Below are 19416 nucleotides of genomic sequence, written 5' to 3'. Positions count from 1 at the left end.
GTTAAACTTCATATGTCCTAAAGGGAACTCTTGCTTCCCTGTCCTCTGCAAACCTACTTCTCCCTTCCTCCCTCTCAGTAAAAGACATCAGGTTGTTACAGGCCAAAATCCAAAAATCATCTTGATCCTTCTCTTTCCCACACCTACATCCAATCCATCAAGTCCTGCCTATTCTGTCTTCAAAATATATAGAAGTGACCCATTGTCAAAAACTCATTACTCAAGTCTAAGCTACTATCTTTCACTTATACTATTCCAGTGACCTTCTAGATTGGTATTCCTACTCTCAGTACCACAGTATACCACAGTAGCTAGAATAATCCTTAAAAAAACTTAGGTCATGACAGACATACACACCCCCTACTAAAAACCCTCCAAAGGCTTCCCATGTCATTCAGAATAAAATCCAAACTCCTGAGCAGGGTTTACAAGGTCTGCCTAAGCTCGCCCTGCCTGTTTCTCCTGTCTCAAGACCTGACACTGTGGCTGTGTCACTCAGCTGAAGCCACACTGACCACCTAGGTGATCTTTGAATATACTAAGTGGATTCTTGCCTCAGAGTCTTTGTCTTCATTGTTCCTCCAGTCTGTAATTCATTCCTTCAGATCTTTACATGGATCATTCCCTCATTTGGAAGCCTTCCCATAGCCACTTTATCTTAAATAATTATGCTCCTCCGCCATTGCTCTGTCACCCTACCCTTTATTTTTCTTCATAGCCCTTATCACTACCCGGTATTACATATGAGTGAATATGTATGTATGCATGTGTTTATCATCTATCTCTTCCTCTAGAAAGCTTTATGAGGGGAGGAACTTTGGTTAATTATCGTGTGCCCATGATGTAGAATAGTACCTGGCATAATAGTAAGTGCTTGATAAAAGTGTTGAATAAGTAAAACCTATTAAGTATAGATATTATTACTCTCAATTTCAAATGTGGAAACTGAGTCTACCAAAGCTGGCAGGTTTTCTGACTCCAAGTTTATTGCTTTTTGTACCTTGGCCACTTGTTTCTAGAACCTTATCTGATCATTTATTTGTCCTCATCTGATTATTCCTCATCTGAATTACTATAGCAATGTGTGTTACTCTTAAAGCATATACTACATTTTATCTTGTGCCCTGGCTACTGATACATACCTCTTTCTCTTCTTGCCCCTCCCCAGTATCTTATGAATGCTTTAAAAAATTATTAGAGAATGGCACATTATTTCTTGTTGGATCTCATAGTATTTTACTTTTAAATTTAGACTTGATTTTCTCTAAGCTATCCAGCTTTTTCTTTTAAAAACTAATGTAAAATTTAGGGCTTGATATTTTTCATAAAACTTTAGCAACATGTAAACTGCTTAATTTTTTTGGTAACAATAGATTTTCTTTATTATTTTCAGGATGCAAGCTCTTCATAACAGTATTGGTATCTTGTCTTCACTTTGTAAAAAGTACTTGAGTATGCTTGAAGACAGAACTGTTTTCAAGTTTTTGTTAAGGGTTTCCCTTTCTTTAATGGATTTACTCATATAGGAAAACTTTATTTCCTACTTTACTACTCTTCTGACTATTCTTTTTCACTTCTCCCAAGAAGCAGAGACAGTATTGATTCAATGGTAAGGGGAGATCATGTGGTGAAGGATGTTTTTCATTTTTCTGTGAAGTAGGTTACAAAGTCATCAGTCGGAAAGAGAAGAGCAAAGATTCATTTCCATATTCTTATGTGAGGAAGCTGAAATGAGGCAGCAAGAATTGTGGACTTTGCAGCTAATGAGAATCTCTGCTTTCTCATGTGAACAGTGAGACAAATCAGGCTTGTTCTTAGTGTAGCTGCTACCCACAAAGCTGCGCAGAAGGCTGGTGATAGCAGATGGCATCTGTACACAGTTTGATTTGTTTAGAAACCTACATAAAGAGCAGCATGTGTTATGTTTTGTTTTGTTTTCCCCTTAATTGCTCAGAGCCAGGGAGATCAGTTTCAAATAAAATGTAGTGATAGAGCCAGGAGAAAAAATTATAAAAGAAGAAAACAGACAACTGTATTTTTAACTGCATCATTTCAATTCCATGGTAATTATTGAGTGTCTGCTTTGTATAAGGCTTTGGACTAGGCATTGTATGGGGATGCAAGGAAGAGTGAGTTAAGAATTATAAAATAAATTTAGTTCAATAAACATGTCATTAGTGCCTCTTATATGCCACTAAAGTGCTGGGAATATAGACATTAAGACAGTTCCTACCCTCAGGAGCTTACACTATAGTGGGGAAATGAAGTGAATGGATAGTTTCAGCTCCACACAGCAGGTACTATGATTATATGTAGATCAGGGTGCTGTAGAAGCTCTGAAGAAAGGATACCTAATCCAACTTGGGAGAACAGGGAGGCGATAGTGAGAGACGGCTTCTGTGAGGAGGGAAAACCTAGTGTACCGCCCTGGCTGAGTCTTAAAGGATGAGTAGGTGCTAGCCAGGTAACAATGAAGAGTAGGGAGGGATCAGGGCAGAAAGAAGAAAATGAGCAAGGGTTCAGAGGCAAGAAACATCATGGCTGTTTGGGAGAGAGCCAAACATGGCTGTTGACAGAGCCAAGGGTATCACCTGTGCTGGAGATGAGATTATGGCGCAGTTTGGAGCTTATCTTGTATGTTCGCGTTTCTCCACGTGTGGTGTGAAGACTGTGTACGACAGCACCTCTCAGAATATTTGCAGAAATGCAGGTCTAGACCCACCCTAAGAGGTGGAAAATAATCCATAGGATCTGTTGTTTTTACTCAGAACTTGGATTTTCCTCTAAGGCTAATGTGGAATGCTCTGTATTTAACAAATATTTTTTTATATGGTATACTTTGTCAGGTTTACACGAACACAGTATTTATGAGAGAGTGTGTGTCTTACATTGGTGTTTTGGGAGGTTCCCAAAGGAAGAACTATAATTATAAAGAGTTGTGTATAAAATAAATATAGAGGACATGTATAGTGTACTTGGGGTCAATAAAAAGAGGCAGAAAATTCCAAATAAAAAGTAATCTGAAAGCCTATTTCGTGACTACATCTTTAAGGACATGTTTTCCTAATACCAAGTCAGGGTAAGAATTCCCTAAGACTGTCACTCAGTGCTCGGTCTCTGGCTGTGAGTGTGTGTGTCTGTGTGTGTGTAAAATTTGGGAGAAAGCAAGGAATATGGAAATGGAAAATGTTGCAAAATAATAAAGAGAATTTATGATATATTTATAAATGTTCCATATTATTCTCTTTTACTCTACAGGAATTAGAAAATAAAAGAAGACTACAAAAACAGGCTGCCACTAGTCAAAGTGCCACAGAAGTCCGTTTGAATAGAGCTCTAGAAGAAGCAGAAAAATATAAATTAGAGTTAAGTAAATTAAGGCAAAATAACAAGGTATGGAAAAATTGAGTAGTTTTGGTACTGATAACCTTTGGTAACTTCTTTTATGTGAGAGTCAAAAACAGTAGTTTTTAAATTATAATTCTTGATGTCATGGTGAACATTTCTCTTTTCAGAGGAAATGCATTCATTATCAATATGTACATTTTCAGTAAGTTAGGACTATATTGCTTGGGCTATTGCCATAATTGAGTGAAAACACAACTCTTTGGAGGATTCATTCATCTTTTTCATCCAACAAATCTTTATTGTGTGCCCATATTATATGCCACACACTTTTCTAATCTCTGGGGATAAGTGGTGGCAAAAAGTCTCTTTTGTATCCCAAGTCTGTGATATCCTTGTCAGAGCCTCAATTTTCTAATATACAGTAGCCCCCCCTTATCCGCAGGGGAGATACGTTTTAATGCCCTTAGTGGATGCCTGAAACTCTGGATAGTACCAAACCCTCTATATGCTATGTTCTCTTCACTTAAAGGAAGCACTTTATGGCTTCTCTTTGGCATATCCAAATTGCCAGCATCACTACTCTTGCACTTTGGGGCCATTATTAAGTAAAATAAGGGTTACTTGACCACAGGCACTGTGATACTGCAACAGCAGATCTGATAACCAAGATGGCTACTATGGGACTAACAGGTGGGTAGTGTATACAGCATCCATCCACTGTACAAAGGGATGATTCATGTCCCAGGTGGGACAGCGCAGGACAGCATGAGATTTCATCATACTACTTAGAATGGCATGCAGTTTAAAACTTATGAATTGTTTATTTCTGGAATTTTGAATTTAATATTTTTGGACCACAGTTGACTGTGGATAACTGAAACCATGGAAAGCGAAACCGTAGATGATCAGGAACTACTGTATAATGTAAGGAGCTATTTTACAGGGCAGTGGTTCTCAAACTAGATCATGTATCAGAATCACCTGGAGGGCTTGTTAGAGATTCCTGAATTGCTCAGCCCTACCCCCAGATTCTGATTCTGTAGGTCTGGGGTGAGGCCTGAGAATGTGGAGTTTTAACAAGTTCCCAGGTGATGCGGATGCTACTCGTTCTGAGACATTTTGATAACCACTATTACAGAGTTATTGTAAGGACTGCCATTGTATCCCCACTATCTAGCCAATGACTGGCATAGAATTAGCACTCAGTTCCTGAAATATCTGTTGAATAAATGAAGGATCAAATATCGATGTGTGTGAAAGCCTTTTGTACACGCTATAAATGTTGACTATTCATTGTTGATTTTGTGTCAGCCTGAAAGTACTGTTCCATTGGAATCTCTCCTTTAGGACAATATTTAATAATTTAACAATGGGTTGGATGATGAAATTAAGAGCCATTGCAATTACATACACAGATGATACATTCTGGATTAAATTAGTAACAATTAATAGGACATAGAACTAAATTGGTCTTAAGTCCTCCAACATGTTTAACAGAGGCAAATATGTTACAGTGACTACAGAGTTTTAAGATATCTTCTGTGAGATAGTTTATGCTCTATGATCAGACTTTCATGTTCGAGAGCCATCAATGAGGGCATGATGACTGGGATTTATTAATAGAAGTTATTAAATGAACAAGTAGGAGGTCATCCTTACAAACTTGCCAATAGTTAGCAGGTTATTAGAGTATTATTTCCAATTTGGTGCATTCTAAAAGGATTTTGAAGAAAATAAAATGGAATAACCATGTATATGTCAGGGTTTGATAATTGTGGTTATAGATTTTTATCTCTATTTTAGCACACACATTAGAGAAATAGAAAGAGAAACTTGTTTCCATGACAACAGATGACTCTCCTAATTCTAGCCAGCCATTTTGCAAATTCAAGTAATGAGGACTTGGTGTGTGAACAGCTCAGTTTAAAACCAACACCACTATAAAAACAATGTAGATGTAGTCAAGACAACTTCCGACCCCAGGTCTGCATTATGGGTAATCGATTTAGACACAGTGGGATAACATTTTGTGTATATATCACTTACTATTTACTATCGAGTAGGTATTTTGAGAAAAGAGTTTTTAAATGCAACTTCTTTCAGATTTCTGAAAAACAATGTGTATGTGTCTTAAGTTTTTGATTTGTCAATTATTTGCCTTATTTCTGACTTTTGTCTTTGAGGGATGTTTTCAGGATATGCAATAGGTTTTTCCTTGGAGTCTAATCTATATATGTTTATCTTTTGTGAGCAGGTATATTTTTTCCATTTTAATTCTTTGTACCTTGCTTCTCATTCTGATTAGACATATAGTTATGTAGGCAATTAAAATTATTCAGGTCTATAGTTTGAGAAATAGTAAGGTTTCCATAAAATAGAACAAGATTGCCTCACAGTCATCAGAAAGTTAAAGATTTATTTAAAAAATAATGATAAACTTATTCTCCACAGAGGTTAGGAAACAAGTAATCTGGCTTTAGAGTAAGAACTTTTGAAGTGAAATGTCAGTCAACTTAAACCGGATGCTGCATGAATGAGTGCAGGAACCTTGACTGTCTCTGTCACTTCTTTGCCTCAGTGCCTGGAACATAGTAATTGCTTCTGAAACACACTGAAGAAAGGAATGATGAAAGACAACTATGTGATAGTTTGACTGGAATTCTACTTAAAAACAGGGCATTTGATTAGATGGTTGCTTGAAGTCCATTTAAAATATGTCACCAGGTCCATGTTACTTCATTTAGGAACAGATAATTTTTAATTCTTCATTAATTCATTTAGAAATATTTATAAGGGTCTGCTAGGTACCTGCCAGATCTTTACTAGAGGCTGGATATACAAAGGTGATAAAAAAATAAATGGAGTGCTTATAGCCATGCATCTTGTAGTGGAGAAGTTGGATGTTATTTAGACAATTCATCAAACAAAACTAAGGTGCAACTGTGATACATGCCATGAAGGGGGGTACACAGTGCTTTAAGCAGGTAACCAGGTCAGTGAATGCTTTTTGAAAAATGTAATTCTAAGCTGAGATCTGAATAATATGTAGGAGTCATGTGCCAGGGGAGACATTATGGATAGAAGGAATAATATGTAAAAAATGGCTCTCTGACAGGAAAGAAGAAAGGTAATGAAAGCCAGGATGAATGTGAAGGGAGTGTTGCAAAGTGAGATTTCAAACATAGGCAGAGGCCAAACGAGCTTGGTCCTTTAGGCCACGTTATATATTTTGGATTTTATCCAAAGAGCAGTGCAAAGCCACTACATGATTATTTTGAAAAAGGTGAAGGGAGACTATGCCATGATCAGATATGCACCTGGAAAGTATTTCTCTGTTTGTAGTGTAGAGAATCGATTGGAAGTAGGCCAGAATGGATGCAGATAGACTGGTTAAGAGTAGTAGTGTAAGTGAGAGACGAGGATGTAGCTTGGACTAAACTAATACTGGTAGAGATGGAGAGAAACTAAGTATCAAAAATACATCTAGGAGAGAAAATTGCTAGGATGTGGTGATGGACTGGATGTGGGATTGTGGGAAAGGGAAGCTTAAGGATGTTTTGACTTGTGGTTTTCAGAACTAGATATGTAGTGCCATTCACTGAAATAAGAAACACTGGTATAGGTTTGGGGAAGATGATTGAGTTGTTTTAGAACATGTTAAGTTTGAAGATATTCTGGGAAATACAAGGGGAGATGTCAAGATTTAGGGGAGAAGTCTGCACAGAGATAGTAGCAGAAGCCATTAGTGTTCCCTAGGAAGACATGATAGAGAGGAAGAAAGAAGAACGGCCTAGGGCTGAGCCTTGAAGAATTCAGTATTTCAAAAGAAGCAGTCAACAATGTTGAATACTACTGAGAGGTCAAGTTCTCTGAGAACTGAAAAAATCTGCTGGATTTAACACAAGTGATCTTAGTTAGAAATGTCTTAGTAGAGTATGATAGGAAAGAAGCTAAATTCAAGGGAGATGAAGAATGAATGCAGGTGAGGAAATGGAGACAGTGGATGTATGTAATTCTTTCAAGAAGCTTAGCTAAAGGGTAGAGCTAGAGGGACATAAAAGAGTTGAGTGAATTTTTTAATTGAATTTACATACAATAAAATGCACAGATTTTCCATTATAATTCATTGAGTTTGGGCTCTTGTACATCTGTGTAATAAGCACTTCAATCAACATATAAAATATTTTCATCACCTCTAGAAAGTTCCCTTGCATCCCTTTCCAGGCACTACATCCTTCTCTCAGAGATACCACTGTTCTGATATTTCTGTTCTTGAATGTCATGTAAATGGAATTGCATAGAAAGAGTACATTCTACTGCCTTCTTTCACTAGGCATAGTGTTGAAATTCATCCATGTTGTGTTTTTTTAATCCTTGATCAATCTTGTTAATGAGTTATCAATTAATCCTTTTAAAGGACCAACTTTTGGTTTTATTTTCTGTATTGTCTGTTTTCTATTTTCACTGAATTCTCCTTATTGTATCCTTTTGTCTACTTGCTTTAGTTTTTAATTTGCTCTTCCATCATCTTAAATTGAAGGCTTACATCATTGATTTTCATCCTTTCTTCTTTTCTAACACAGCATTCAAAGCTAAAATTGTCCTCAAAGTTATACTTGAGCTGTGTCCCACAATTTTCTCATTTGCCTGTCTTTAGGTATATATATTTCTATTTTTATTTTTTCACATTTTTGGGATATAATTGACATACAATAAACCTGCACATATTTAAAGTGTAAAATTTGATGAGTTTTGACTGTGTATACCGTGAAACAATCACCACAATAAAGATAATGAATATATCCATCACCCCCAGAAGTTTCCTTGTGCTCCTTTATATTTTATGCTCTTCTCCTAACCCCCATCTCCAGGCAACTCATTTGCAATTTCTAGAATTTTATATTCTTTTTAAAAATGTGTTTTTACTCAGTACAGTAATTTTGAGATTCATCCACATTGTTGTATATGACAATAGGTCACTTTTAATAACTTTATACATGATATAAATATCAACCTATACCACCTTTTGATGGACATTAGAGTTGTTTCCAGTTTGGGGCTATTACACATAAAGCTACCATCAACATTCACATGCAACTCTTTGTGTGGACATATGTTTTCATTTCTCTTGGGTAAATACCTAGGAGTCAAATGTCTGGGTTGTATTATAGATGTATCTTCAACTGTCAAACTGTTTTCCAAAATGATTGTACCAATCTACACTCTCACCAGCAGTATACGAAAGCTTCAGCTGTTCTGTGTCCTCACCAGCACTTGATATAGTCAGTCTTTTATATTTTAATTGTTCTAATGGGCACCTAATTGTATCTCATTGTGGTTTTCATTTGCATTTCCCTAATGACTAATGATGTTGAGCATTTTCATGTGTTTATTTACCATCTTGGTATCTTTTTTCTCCAGTTTTATTGAGATATAACTGACATACAGCACTGTATAAGTTTAAGGTGTCCAGCATAGTGATTTGACTTACATATATTGTGAAATGATTATCACGATAAGTTTAGTTAATATCCATCATCTCATATAAATAACAAAGAAAAAAAAAGGAAAAGGAAAAAAGTTTTTCTTCTTGGTGATTAGAACTCTTAGGATCTACTCTCTGCACAATTTTAAAATATACCATGCAGCAGTGTTAACTACAGTCATCATGTTGTACATAACATACCCAGGATTTTTTTATAGCTGGAAATTGTTTGTACCTTTTGACCACCTTCATCCAGTCCCCCTTCCTGCCACCCCCCACTCCTGGTAACCATAAATCTGGATCTCTTTTTCTATGAGTTTGGCTTTTTTTTTTTAGATTCCATAAATAAGTGATATGCATATTGCATATAAACATATAAGCAATCCATGTTGTTGCAAATGGCAGGATTTCTTCCTTTTTTATGGCTGAATAATCCATTGCATGTATATGCCACAACTTCTTCATGCATTCATCTATTGGTGAACACTTACCTAACTTATCCCTATTTCATCTTTTTCATATTATTGTGATTTTTTAAATCCAGATTTCCAATTGTTTGTTGCTAGAATAGAGAAATACAATTTACTTTTGTATATTGAACTTGTATCTTGAAATTTTGCTGAAGTTACTTGTTCTAGAATATTTAGGATTCTACACAGACCAAGGGTAGGCAGGCTTTTTCTGTAAAGGGCCAACTAATAACTGTTTCAGGTTTTGTGGGCTCCATATGGTCCCTGTGCATATTCTTGGCTGGTTTTCTTTTCTAAGAAATTTGTTTAACCCTTTCAAGATTAAAAAAAAGATCATTCTTAGTTCACATGGAAAGATTTTAAACTTCAAATTCAGTTTCTTTGACCAATACAGAAGTATTTTATACAGGCATACTGTGCTTCGCAGATACTGCATTTTTTACAAATTGAAGGTTTGTGGCAACCCTGTGTCAAGCAGGTCTATTGGTGCCATTTTTCCAACAGCATTTGCATTTCTTAGCAATATTTTAAAATTAAGATATGACATTGTTTTTTTAGACATAATGCTATTGCACATTTAATAGACCACAGTATAGTGCAAACATAACTTTTATATGCACTGGGAAACAAAAAAATTTGTGTGATATTTGCTTTATAGTGATATTTGCTTTATTGTGGTGGTCTGGAACTGAACCTGTGTATCTCTGGGGTATGCCTGTATAGAGGCTCTCTGTATTTTATTGTGTGATTTGGGTGTGTCTTTCAAGGAATCTGTCCATTTTACCTATGTTGTCAAATTTATTGGCATGTAGTGTTTTTATGTTATTCCCTTATTGTCCTTTGAATAAGACATAGAATAGAATAGAACCTATGGTGATGTTCCTCCCACATTTTTGTGGGATTTTTCCTTACCTCGTTCTTGATATTGGTGATTTGTGTCTTCTTTTCCTGATCAGTCTTACACTAGAGCCTTACTAAATCTGGTTTTGTTGATTTTCCTGTAATATTTTTTATTTTCTTTTTATATTGATTTCTGCTCTTTATTATTTCCTTCTCTCTCTTTACTTTGGGTTCAATTTGTTCTCTTTTTCTCATTTTTAAAAATGGAAGCAGAGACTGTTGATTTGAAACCTTTCTTCTTTATAATATAAGCATTTAACATTGTTAAAATTTCCTCTATGTATTCCTTTAGCTACATCCCACCAAGTTTGATGATTTGTCATGTTTTCATTTTCATTCCATTCAGAATACTTTCTAATTTTCCTTTTGATTTTTTTTTTTAACTCATGAGTTATTTAGAAGCTTGTCATTTCATTTACAAATATTTGGGGATTTTTCCAGATACCTTTCTTACCGATTTCTAATTTAATTCCATCATGGACAGATAATGTATTTGGTCTTATCTGAATCATTGTGAATTTATACAGACTTGTTTTATGGCCCAGAATACAGTTTAAATTGGTAAATATTCCATGTCCCCTTGAAAAGAATGTATAGTTTGCATTTATTGGGTGCAGTATTCTAAAAATGTCAGTTATGTCACGTTGCTTGATAGTGTTGTTCAAGTCTTCTGTATCTTTACATATTTTCTGTCTCCTTGTTCTCTCAATGACTAAAAGAGGGGTACTGATCTCTGAATAGAAGTGTGGATTTGTCTACTTCCCCTTTCAGTTTTGTCAATTTTTGCATCATGTACTTTGGAGCTCTGTTATTAGGTATATTAAATATTTAAGATTGTTATATCCTCTTGAAGAATTTAACCCTTTATTATTGTGACATAACTATATTCTGGTAATAGTCTTTGTTCTGATATGTACTTTGTTAGATTTTAAGTAACTTTAGCTTTCTTTTAACTAGCTAGCATTAGCTTACCTTTTTCCATCCTTTTTCTTGTAACTCCTTTATATCTTCTGTAGGCGGCACATAGTTGAGTTTTCCTTGTCTTTAAAGTTTCATCCAATCGGACAATCTGACTTTTTAATTGGATGTTTAGGCCATTACATTTAATGTGATTATTAATATGGTAGGGTTTAATTCTATTAACTTGCTATTTGTTTTTTGTTTCCATATGTTCTTTTTTTGTCCATTTCTTTTTCTCCTTCTTTTGAATATTTTTAATGATTCCATTTTGTCTCCTTTATTGGCTCATTATCTTCACTTTTTTTGTACATGTTTTAGCATTTATCATATACATCTTCAACTTATCATTGTGTACCTTCAAGTATTATTTCATGAATAATGTTTAAGAAACTTTTAGCAGTAATACTCCTATTTACTCTCTTCTGCCCCTTTTGCTATTGTTGCCACACATTTTACTTATACACAAACCCCACACTACATTGGGACTTTTTTGCAATTTAAAGAATTAACTTTTTAAATTAAAAAAAAAAATTTACTTGTGGTATACTACACATAGAACTTAGCCTCTCGTTTGTTAAGTGTACAGTTCAGTAGTGTTATATACATTAACACTGTTGTGCAACCAAACTCTTACCTGTGTCCACTAAACAGTCCCCATCTCCCTCTCCACCACCCCTGGCAAACACCAGCCTACTTTCAATCTTTATGATTTTGACTGCCATCGGTACCTCGCATAAGTGGAATCATACAGAATTTGTCTTTTTGCAGCTGGTTTATTTCACTTAGCATAATGTCCCCAAGGTTCATCCAGGTTGTAGCATGTCAGACTGTCATTCCTTTTTAAGGCTCAGTAATATTCCATTGTATGTATATACCTCATTTTGTTTATCCATTCATTGGTTGATGGACACTCGGTTGCTTCTACCTTTTAGCTATTGTGAATAATGGCTGCTATGAACTTGGGAGTACAAGTATCTCTTTGAGACCCTGTGTTATCATTTTGGGTATATGCCCAGATGTGGAATTGCTGGATCATATGATAAATCTTTTATAATTTTTTGAGGAACCACCATACTGTTTTTCGGTTGCAGCTGCACCATTTTACCTCCCCACTAACAATGCACAAGGGTTCCAATTTCTTCATATCCTTGCTAACACTTGTTATTTTGTTTTTTTGATAGTAGTTATCCTAATGTTTATTAGATGATATCTCATTGTGGTTTTGATTTGCATTTCCCTAATGATTAGTGATGTTGACTATATTTTCATGTGTTTATTAGCCATTTGTGTATCTTCTTTGGAGAAATGTATATCCAACCCTTTGCCCATTTTTTAATTGGTTGTGTTTTGGTTATTGATTTGCAAGTTTTTTTAATATATTCTGGATATTAACTCATCAGATATCATTTGCAAATATTTTCTCCCATTCTGAAGATTGCCTTTTCACTGTTGATTGTGTCCTTTGATGTAGTCCAATTTATCTATTTTTTCTTTTGTCACCTGTGTTTTTGGTGTCATACCCAAGAAATCACAACCAAATCTAATGTCATGAACCATTTCCCCTCTGTTTTCTTCTAGTACTAGGTTTTAGGGTATACATTTAGGTCTTTGACCAAATTTGAGTTAATTTTTGTACATGGTATGAGATAGGGGTACAGCTTCATTCTTTTGCATGGAGATATCCAGTTTCATAGCACAATTTGTTAAAGAGGCTGTCTTTTTCCAGTGAATGGTCTTGGCATCCTTGTCAAAAATCATTTGGCCTTATATGCAAGGATTTCTTTCTTTCTAGTCCATTGGTCTATATGCCTTTCCTTATGCCAGTACCACATTGTTTTGATTACTATAGCTTTGTAATAAGTTTTGAAATCAGGAAGTGTGAGACCTCAACTTTGTTATGCATTTTCGGCTATTTGTGGTCCCTTGAGATTTCATATGAATATTAAGATGGATCTATTTCTGTAAAAAATACCATGGGGATTTTGATAGGGATTGCACTGAATCTGTAGATCTCTTTGAGTAGTATTGACACCTTAATAATAAGTCTTCCAATCCATGACCTCAGACTATCTTTCCATTTGTCTTTAAATACTTTCAGTAATGTTTTGAAGTTTTCAATGTAAAAGTCTTTCACCTCCTTGGTTACATTTATTACTAAGTATTTTATTCTTTTTTATGATATTACAAATGGAACTGTTTTCTTAATTTCTTTTTAGGAATGTTCATTGTTAGTATATAGAAACACAACTGATTTTTGTGTGTTGAATCTGTATCCTGCAACTTTGCCAAATTAATTTGTAAGTTCTGTTTTGGGAATCTTTAGGGTTTTCTACATATGTGATCACATGATCTGTGAACAGAAATAATCTTACTTCTTTTTTATTTGGGTGCCCTTTATTTCTTTTTCTTCCCTTGCTGCTTTGACCAGAACTTCCAATGCTATGTTGAATAAAAGTGGCAAAAGCAGGCATCTTTGTCTTGTTCCTAATCATAGAGGGAAGGCTTTCAGACCTTTACTATGGAGTATGATGTTAGCTGTGGGCTTTTCATATATGGCTTTTATTATGTTGAAAAGTATCCTTCTATCCCTTGTTTGTTGAGTGTTTTTATCTTGAAAGTGTGTTCAATCTTGTCAAATGCCTTTTCTGTATTAATTGAGATGATCATGTGGTTTTTTCCTTCATTAATGTGGAGTGTTACATTGATTGATTGATTTTTGTATGTTGAACCATCTTTGCGTTCCAGGAATAAATCCCACTTGGTCATTGCATATAATCCTTTTCATGTGCTGTGGAATTCAGTTTGCTATTATTTTGTTGAGGATTTTTGCATTAATATTTGTCAGGGATTTTGGTCTGTAGTTTTATCGTAGTGTCTTTGTCTGGCTTTGGTATCTGGTTAACGTTAGCTGGCCTCATAGAATGAGTTTGGAAGTGTTCTGTCCTCTTGAATTTTTTGGAAGAATTTGAGGATGATTGGTGTTAATTCTTCTTTAAATGTTTGGTAGAATTCACCAGTGAAGCCATCTGGTACTGGCTTTTCTTTGTTGGGAGATTTTTGATTATTCCTTCAATGTCCTTACTAGTTACAGCTCTGTTCAGATTTCCTGTTTCTTCATCACTTTTGATAGCTTGTGAGTTTCTAGGAATTTATCCATTTCATCGAGGGTATCCAATTTGCTGTATACAACTGTCATAGTATTCTCTTATGATCCTTTGTATTTCTGTGGTATCAGTTATAATGTCTCCTCTTCCATTTATAATTTTATTTCTGTAAAATCAGTTGTAATGTCCCCTCTTTCATCTCTGATATTATTTGAGTCTTCTTTTTTTCTTAGTCAGTCTATGTAAAGGTTAGTCAATTTGTTGATCTTTTCAAAGAATCAACTCTTGGTCTCAGTAATTTTTCTCTACTGTTTTTCTGTTCTCTATCTTCAACTAGCTTTGGGCTTAGTTCTTAACTATAAAGTTAACTTGTTGACTTGAGACCTTCTTTTTTAATGTAAGCATTTACAGATATAAATTTCCCTCTTTGCACTGTTTTCACTGCATCTCATAAGTTTTGGTATGTTGTTTTCATTATCTGAAATTTCTACTTTCTAATTTCTCTTGTGATTTCTTCTTTGGTTATTTTAGAGTATGCTGTTTAATTCCCACATATGTGTGGATTTTCCAGGTTTCCTTCTGCTATTGATTTCTAGTTTCATTCCACTGTGAACAGGAAAGATATTTTGTATCATTTCAGTCTTTTAAAATCTACTAAGACTTGTTTTGTGGTCTAACATACGATCTATTCTGGAGAATGTTCCATGTGCACATGAGAAAAATGTGTATTCTGCTATTGTTGGGTGGAATGTTTTGTATATGTTGGGTCCAGTTGGTCTGTAGTTGTTGTTCAACCAGTGTTGTTCAAGTACTGTTCCCTTATTGATCTTCTATCTGGTTGTTCTATCCATTATTAAAAGTGGGGTATTGAAGTCTCCTTATTGTAGAGCTGTCTATTTCTCCCACCAATTCTGTCAATGTTTGCTTCATATATTTAGGAGCTCTGATATTTGGTGCATATATAATTGTTATAGCTCCATGGTGAATTGACCCTTTTATCATTATATAATGCCTTTCTTTGTCTCCTGTAATTGTTTCTATTTTGTCTGGTATTTATTACAGCCACCCCTTTTCTCTTTTGGTGGAATATCTTTTTCCAAACTTTGATTTTCAATCTATGTATGTCCTTAGATCTAAAGTGAGTCTCTTGTAGACAGCATATAGTTGGATCCTGCTTTTCTAATCCATTCTTCCAAACTATGGGAGAGTTTAATCCATTAACATTTCAAGTTATTACTGATAAGAACTTCTTACTCCATTTTGTTCTTTTCTATATATGTTAAAGCTTTTTTGTCTCTTATTTAAATGTCTTAATTTCCTAAACGTTTCAGCCCTGCTTATTCTCAGGGCTTTAGATGTTGTATTTTATTCCTCTGCCCAAAATCTCTTGCCCCTAGGTGCCTGTGGTTCTGCAGACCTTCTGCAATTCTCATGTGCAGTGGTGCCCACTAATGCTTTCAGCAGCCTCCAGCCTGATATCCAAACTATGCCACCATTCCATCAGTACTCTTGAGTTAGGCAAGACAGAAACTAGTCCTTCAGGCAGCCCCCAGACAAGTCAGAATGTCATAAGCAAATTTCACTTTCTTTCCATCCTGAGGGAGAAGCCAGGAATTGAGAGGCTTCCTTCCACTATGCCTGGAAGGGTGAGGGGAAAGATTGCGCATAAATGCCATGAAATTTCCTACCATTTTGAATGTGGTTTTTTTCTTGTTTGGCGTTTACTTGGTTGCTGCTGCTGTTTAATTGGCTTCTAGAGTTCTCACAATGCTACATTAGCCTGTGTATTGTGTATTCAGTGTTTCCATGGGTGTTCCTTGGCAGAACAAGGGCCTGGAGCTTTCTAATCTGCCATCTTGCTGATGTCACTCTCAATTATCTTTTAGATTTTTTAAAAAGAAAAAGTGTACTAATATTTACCACATGTTACTATCTGGTATGCTTTTTTTTCTTTCCTTTTTACGTGTATGTAGATTCAGATTTCCTTCTAGTATCATTTTCCTTTTGCATGAAAGACTTCAACATTTTTTCAAGTATACTTGAAAAATATACTTACTGTATATTTTGTACTTAATAACTTCTAGTGATCTGTCTTAAAGTTCAATGATTCTTTTTCTGCATTGTCCACATTACTGGAGAGCTCATCCAGTTAATTTTTACTGAGATTACAAACTTGTTCTCCCTTGTCATGGGCAGTGACTGAATTCTCTGCTCAGCTCTTTACACCACAGCTGCTGCCTATCATGGGTTCCTAGGCATCTCACCTTGCACATGTATTTAGGTGTCTGCCAAGGATTTGAGGGAAATATGTATGCAGATTTTGAGGACTCGTTTCTAGGATTTCCCACCTGGAAATTCTACCACCCTGGCAGCCCTGCTGTCTCATTCCTCAGCCCAATAAGACTGCTACTTTTTGCTTGAGGTATATCCCCTGTGAACCCTGAACTGGAAAGTGCTCTCAGAATCCAGCTGAATGTGGATCTCAACCAGTAAGCTTCCACTTTTTCAAGGATCATATCAAATCCAGTTTCTGTTTACTATTGATTACTCACCTATTGCCTTCAAGTATATTTTTAAAATTGTGTCCAGAGTTTATATTTGTTACTGTCAGGAGAGCTAGTCCAATACAAGCAACTTTGCTATTATTGGAATTAGACCTGAGTTGTTATTTTAAAAATGTTTTTTAAAATGCAAGAGATGTGAGTATCATTAAAAGTGATCAAAGTTACAGTAATTTGGTAATGTGAAGAAAACTATCTACAAAGAATTTTATATTTGTTATAAAATAGTTTTTATTACTGATGCGATGATAATTTTTTCCATTAAAAAACTGCAAAGAATATATGGGATTTTTTTTTCCTTTTGCAGGATGTAGTGAATGAAGAACAAAAAAAAATTGAAGCATTAAAATCAGAAAACAAGAAGCTAGAAAAACAAAAAGGAGAATTAATGATAGGATTCAAGAAACAATTAAAATTAATTGATGTTTTAAAAAGGCAGAAGGTGAGTCTATCCTAAAAAAACAAAGTTAAAATAAATCATAGATATTATTTAGAGCTCTCTACTAAAATATTTAATATTCCTACTTTAGTATGTTTCTTATTTTGACATGATTAGGCAGAAAATTTTATCAACATAAAATGCATTAAGCGTACAAAATGTATTTAATGTGTTATCCAAGCAAATGGATATTTTCAGGCAAGTAAACTAGTAATGTGAAAAATGGGACTAGTAAGTACAGTATGGGTACTCCTTAACTAAATAAAGTACCATATACAAGAATAACTAGTGACTGGTTTGCTTCTTGAAACCTTAAGAGTGAAAACTGATTTTCCAAACCCCTATTGTTCCAGTCTCTACACATGAGTTATCTGGTGGTGAGAAGATATGAATTCATGGTTCTGCCACTCTCCATTTTTGCAAAGGTTAGGTATTAGTAGTATTCTCTCAAGAGTAGGTTGGTACAATACCACTGTTCGACAAGTAGGCTTTTATAGGCTGGCCCTTGAATGTAATTACCATTTCAAATATGTTTATTGGAATATTTGATAGCACATTAATATACACATACTTCTCAAATTTCCTGTTGTTCTGTGGTCTAGTCTTAATATTAAATTAGACAATATTGATTTTTTTAAAACCAGATGCATATTGAAGCTGCCAAGATGCTGTCTTTCACTGAAGAGGAATTTATGAAGGCACTTGAATGGGGAAATTCATAAGTGATCTACTCTAATTAGTCTGTATAGCCAACTGTGCGTGATGGGTATATGTTTTATTTAAGTTGTAATAGTTTGAATTATTTGATAATGAAATCAAAATACTTGTATAGAATTCCCTGTTTAAATTTGGGGAATACAAAATTGATAGTGTTATTGGGAAAAGGAAATATTTTGTAAAATAAAGCAATATGAAATAACTTTTGACTCGGCTATCTTTATGATCTGCTAGCCCTTTTCAACAGTACTTGAATAGAAAATATGTTCTGGAGATTTAACTCTAGTTAATAAACGATAGTTTCTGAGAGAAATGCTGTTTTTAATTTCTAATTGACAATTAAGCCCATTAGGTAATAAAGCACTTTAAAATTCCTCACTCTTTGCTTTTCTCCTCCCTTATAATGGACAGAAAAAGATGCTCCAAACCCAAATTAATTCTAAATACTTATTTCCCTAGCCAAATCAGGGAAGTAAATTCCCTAAACATAGACAGACTGTAGCCTGAATGGGGATATTGAAGAATCTCTGAACAGCAGGAGTGGTACAGAGAAGTTAGTCCTCTGCTTTTGGCTTATAATATGTTTTTATATATGGAGTGTTGTATAGAACTCAGATCTTCAAATCATCAGTACAAAAACAACAGTTTGACTAAAAGCGATTAATTTTGCAGTTAAAAAATGCTTAGTAATTTGTTTAGTTTTTGTCAAATGTTTCCTTATAGATTGTTTACAAATGATGAAATACAGATGTTTTAGAAAATCCAAATAGACAATGGATTCTTACTATCACTGATCTGTAAAACAAAAGTTACGCTGACATCTAGTGGTAACATACAAAAGAATCCAGGTTTTTTACCAAATCTTGGTGATATCACTTCTCTTCACAAATTGCACTCCTTTCCTGATATGCTTTCCTAAACTCTTCACCAAGCATATCAATATCATCCTCTTTTTTAAATACTCCCTACAAGAAAAAAATTTTGTGGGTTACTTTGAATGCCAGAATATTTCACTAAATGCTGTAAGACTCACAAATATGTAGACATGAAATTCGTAGTTATCTCCAAGACAATAAATTCTATTTAATAGATTTATGAAGAAAAACATTATTTTCTGAAAATTATAACTTGATATATATACTGAATATTTTTAGACTGACTCGATTTCCTGATTTATCAGCTCCACTGTTGGAACTTATCATAGGAATCTGGGCTCTTCTACTTTACTACTACAAGCACCACTGCTTGGACTGGCTGAACAGGAAGGAATTTAATCTATCCCACACCCTACCCTTGTCTTGAAACAGCCCTACAATGTAATATGAGGGAGGTCAGGGTAAAGAGACTGAGCTCAGCCAGACTCCTCATGGGATTGGCCCTTCCCTCAGTTCTACGGCTCATCAGCAGACATTCAGTCTTGCAGATGGAAGAC

The 19416-nt window shown here is 34.9% G+C and overlaps 2 protein-coding genes across 5 annotated transcripts in view; one reads left to right on the top strand and one right to left on the bottom strand.

The window, feature by feature from the left end:
* The window catches only part of TEX9 (testis expressed 9), a 57603-nt gene extending 39555 nt beyond the window's left edge, over nucleotides 1-18048 (top strand). For all 4 annotated transcript variants that reach the window (XM_044764834.2, XM_014860454.3, XM_070501315.1 and 1 more), the window contains 3 exons: nucleotides 3259-3393; nucleotides 17136-17270; nucleotides 17912-18048. In XM_044764834.2, the coding sequence (XP_044620769.1) occupies nucleotides 3259-3393; nucleotides 17136-17270; nucleotides 17912-17989 (348 nt within the window). In that variant the 3' untranslated portion in view covers nucleotides 17990-18048. The remainder of the gene's footprint in view (nucleotides 1-3258; nucleotides 3394-17135; nucleotides 17271-17911) is intronic.
* A 292-nt stretch (nucleotides 18049-18340) lies between these two features.
* Nucleotides 18341-19416, bottom strand: part of MNS1 (meiosis specific nuclear structural 1) — a 46589-nt gene continuing 45513 nt past the window's right edge. Inside the window, exon 10 of the mRNA XM_014860453.3 lies at nucleotides 18341-18949. Coding sequence (XP_014715939.3) covers nucleotides 18857-18949 — 93 coding nt within the window. The 3' untranslated portion in view covers nucleotides 18341-18856. The remainder of the gene's footprint in view (nucleotides 18950-19416) is intronic.

The sequence above is a fragment of the Equus asinus genome, chromosome 2 (genome assembly GCF_041296235.1).
Source record: "Equus asinus isolate D_3611 breed Donkey chromosome 2, EquAss-T2T_v2, whole genome shotgun sequence".
Taxonomy (NCBI): Eukaryota; Metazoa; Chordata; class Mammalia; order Perissodactyla; family Equidae; genus Equus; species Equus asinus.
The sequence above is the reverse complement of the archived record's forward strand: the minus strand, read 5'-3'. Positions and strand labels throughout refer to the sequence as shown.